We start from the raw sequence: 2,818 nt of genomic DNA on the forward strand, positions 1-2,818 counted from the left end.
TCTTCTCCTTTGGGTGAATCCTGTTCAGCTGGGGCTGGTCCCCGGCAGGTGGCGCCCGAACAGGGACCCGGAGGGGTAAGTATTATTTCTTTTTCGGACGGATAGGAGTCTCACCGTAGGGTGCCGCGGACCCCCAGTTAGGAATACTGGTTAGGAAGGTGAGTAAGACGGTGTCAAGATGGGACACGCTGAGTCCAAGGAGAGGCTCTTGTTTATTGATATAGTTAAACATATGATAAATGGAAGAGGAATTAAAGTAACTAACAAGCAATTAACTCAGTTTTTTCAGTTTGTACAGGAACAATGCCCATGGTTTCCAGAACAGGGAACACTTAATATAGAAACATGGCAAAAGGTGGGGCAAACTTTGCAAGTATATTACAGTCATTTTGGACCTGAGAAGGTCCCAGTAGATACTTTTACTTTATGGAACCTTATTAGAGAGAGCATTGCCCCCTTGCCTGAAGGTCAGAAGAACCCATATAAATATCCTGCAGAAGTAATGGATAAATGTACTCCGTTACTTTCCCCAAAACCGTCAAAAGAAACTGAGGTTTTGGCTGCTGCTTTAAAAGACTGTAACCTTAATGATAATGACTCAGAGGAGGAAGATGAGTCACCTACTGATAAAAACTCTAATTTGTTAAAAAGTCCTCCTTTTGATGATGAATTGCCTCCTGCAGATCAGGATGATTTAGATGCTGCTGCATATGATTATGAAAGAAGGAAGTACGAACCCCCTGGTGCTTTTTCAATGCAAGAAACTAAGAAAAATAGACCTAATTTACATGACATGCGTCCCTTGGGTCGTTTACCGACCGCACCACCAGCTTCACTTTTTCCTCTAAAAGGGTCAAGAAGCCGAATTTCAAATGTCGGAGGTTTGCCACCTCCGCCACCTTTTAATAAAGGTCAAGGCGAACATAAAAGACATAGGAGAATAAACGGTGAGGATGATGATTATGCTTTTGCGGCCCGTTTTCCAGTCATTTTTGAGGGTGGTTTTGATGATGATGTATATTGGGATCCCTTGCCTCTAAAACTTTTAAAAGAACTTAAAAAGGCCTGTATAGATTATGGACCACTGGCACCTTATACCATGACTCTTATAGATGCCTTAGCAAATAGATGGATGACTCCATATGACTGGACTCAAGTTACAAAAGCCTGTTTATCAGGAGGGCAATATCTGCTTTGGAAAACAGAATATGAGGAACAGGTGAATAAAGAACATGCCTTAAATAAGAAGAGGGATAAGTTTAACATTACTAAAGATATGCTATTAGGCCAGGGAGAATATGATACAGCCCAACAACAAATGCATATGGGAAAAGAGGCCTTATGGCAGGTAACTACGTGCGCAGTAAATGCCTGGAAGTCTTTGCCTTTGACTCCAGGAAAAGCCTCCACCTTAACAGATTTAAGACAAAAACCTGAGGAGGCATATGAGGATTTTGTTTCTCGGTTGTTAACAGAGATAAAAAGAGTGATAACTGATGAGGATGCAGCTAACATACTAGCTAAACAATTAGCCTTTGAAAATGCAAACCCTGTTTGTCAGAACTTGATTCGGTCAATCAGAAAAACTGGATTCCAGTAACCTCCTCATTTCCTGAATTGACCGATGGCATTCGAGAAATACAGAGCTACAAACAATTTGTGATTAATTACAATTACTCATTCACAGGTCAGACCGATTTTCCTCCTATATGCTTTTTCCTTGGCTCTGGGTCAACCGGAAATAGTCAAACAAAAAATGGGTGTTTATCAGTAGTTGATGCAGGATTTTTGACAGACTCCCCTAAAGAGTCAAAAGGAAAAGATAAAACCACAAGATATTTATGGTCATTGTTAGGAAAAGTTGTAGGACAAACCCAAGTTTATGTTAATAAATATCCAGCCAAAGATATTCATCCTTCTAGATATGATGATTGTGATGAGGCTGCAGGGAAAGCTACAGATGAATGGATTTGGAAAGATATTAAAACTGGATATCCTTCATGGATATATTGTATGTATAATAAAGAAAATAAAATATCCATTCCTGGAACTAAATATTATATTTCAGATTGGAGTATTAATTTTCCTGAGGGAGATTATAGAACATATTTAGATAAAGCCTTGATATACCCATGGAATGATTCCTATATTCCCCGTCCATTGAAGGTAAATAGATGGAATAGTCATGGATGGGTGGCTCCTATTTATACTTTTGTTTATGAAAATAAAACCTATTATCAACCTCAGTTATGGAGATTACCCTTAACCACTCGTAAAATAACGTTAATTAGAGCTACTACCCATGTGGAAGAGTACTATATTCAAACCTGTGTGTCATCTCCGTACTCCCTGTTGCTTTCTAATGATAGTGAAAAATTACAGATTATGCAATATAATATGAGGTTTTATATTACCTGTCAACAATGCATACTGACCACTTGTATTGTTCCTGAAATGAATGTGTCAACCATAATGGTGTTAAAAAGACCAGCTTATATTATGCTGCCAGTAGCGCTTAATGAATCTTGGTATACAGATATAGGGGCGGAAATTGTAAGACAGGTTGGAGAACTCATAAGGCCAAAAAGATTTGTGGCTACTTTGATTTTGGGAATTTCCGCCTTGATAGGAATACTGAGTTCTTTTACTGTTGCAACATATACTTTAGTAAAAGAAGTACAAACAGCACAATATGCAAATGATTTATCAAAAAATGTATCCTTGGCTTTAGCAACCCAGGAAGCAATAGATAGAAAGTTAGAAGCTAAAGTTGATGCCCTTGAGGAAGCAGTTTTACATATTGGCCAAGAACTCACAG

The 2,818-nt window shown here is 38.7% G+C and overlaps 1 protein-coding gene across 1 annotated transcript; it reads left to right on the forward strand.

The window, feature by feature from the left end:
• The first annotated feature begins 178 nt into the window (after window positions 1-178).
• Window positions 179-1,600, forward strand: LOC113617191 (endogenous retrovirus group K member 5 Gag polyprotein-like). The gene has a single exon (XM_027100455.1). The coding sequence runs from the start codon at window positions 179-181 to the stop codon at window positions 1,598-1,600; it is 1,422 nt and encodes a 473-aa protein (XP_026956256.1).
• Window positions 1,601-2,818: the final 1,218 nt, after the last annotated feature.

This window comes from Aethalodelphis obliquidens, unplaced genomic scaffold (assembly GCF_003676395.1).
Source record: "Aethalodelphis obliquidens isolate GAN/ISIS:26980383/991018 unplaced genomic scaffold, ASM367639v1 scaffold2499, whole genome shotgun sequence".
NCBI lineage: Eukaryota > Metazoa > Chordata > Mammalia > Artiodactyla > Delphinidae > Aethalodelphis > Aethalodelphis obliquidens.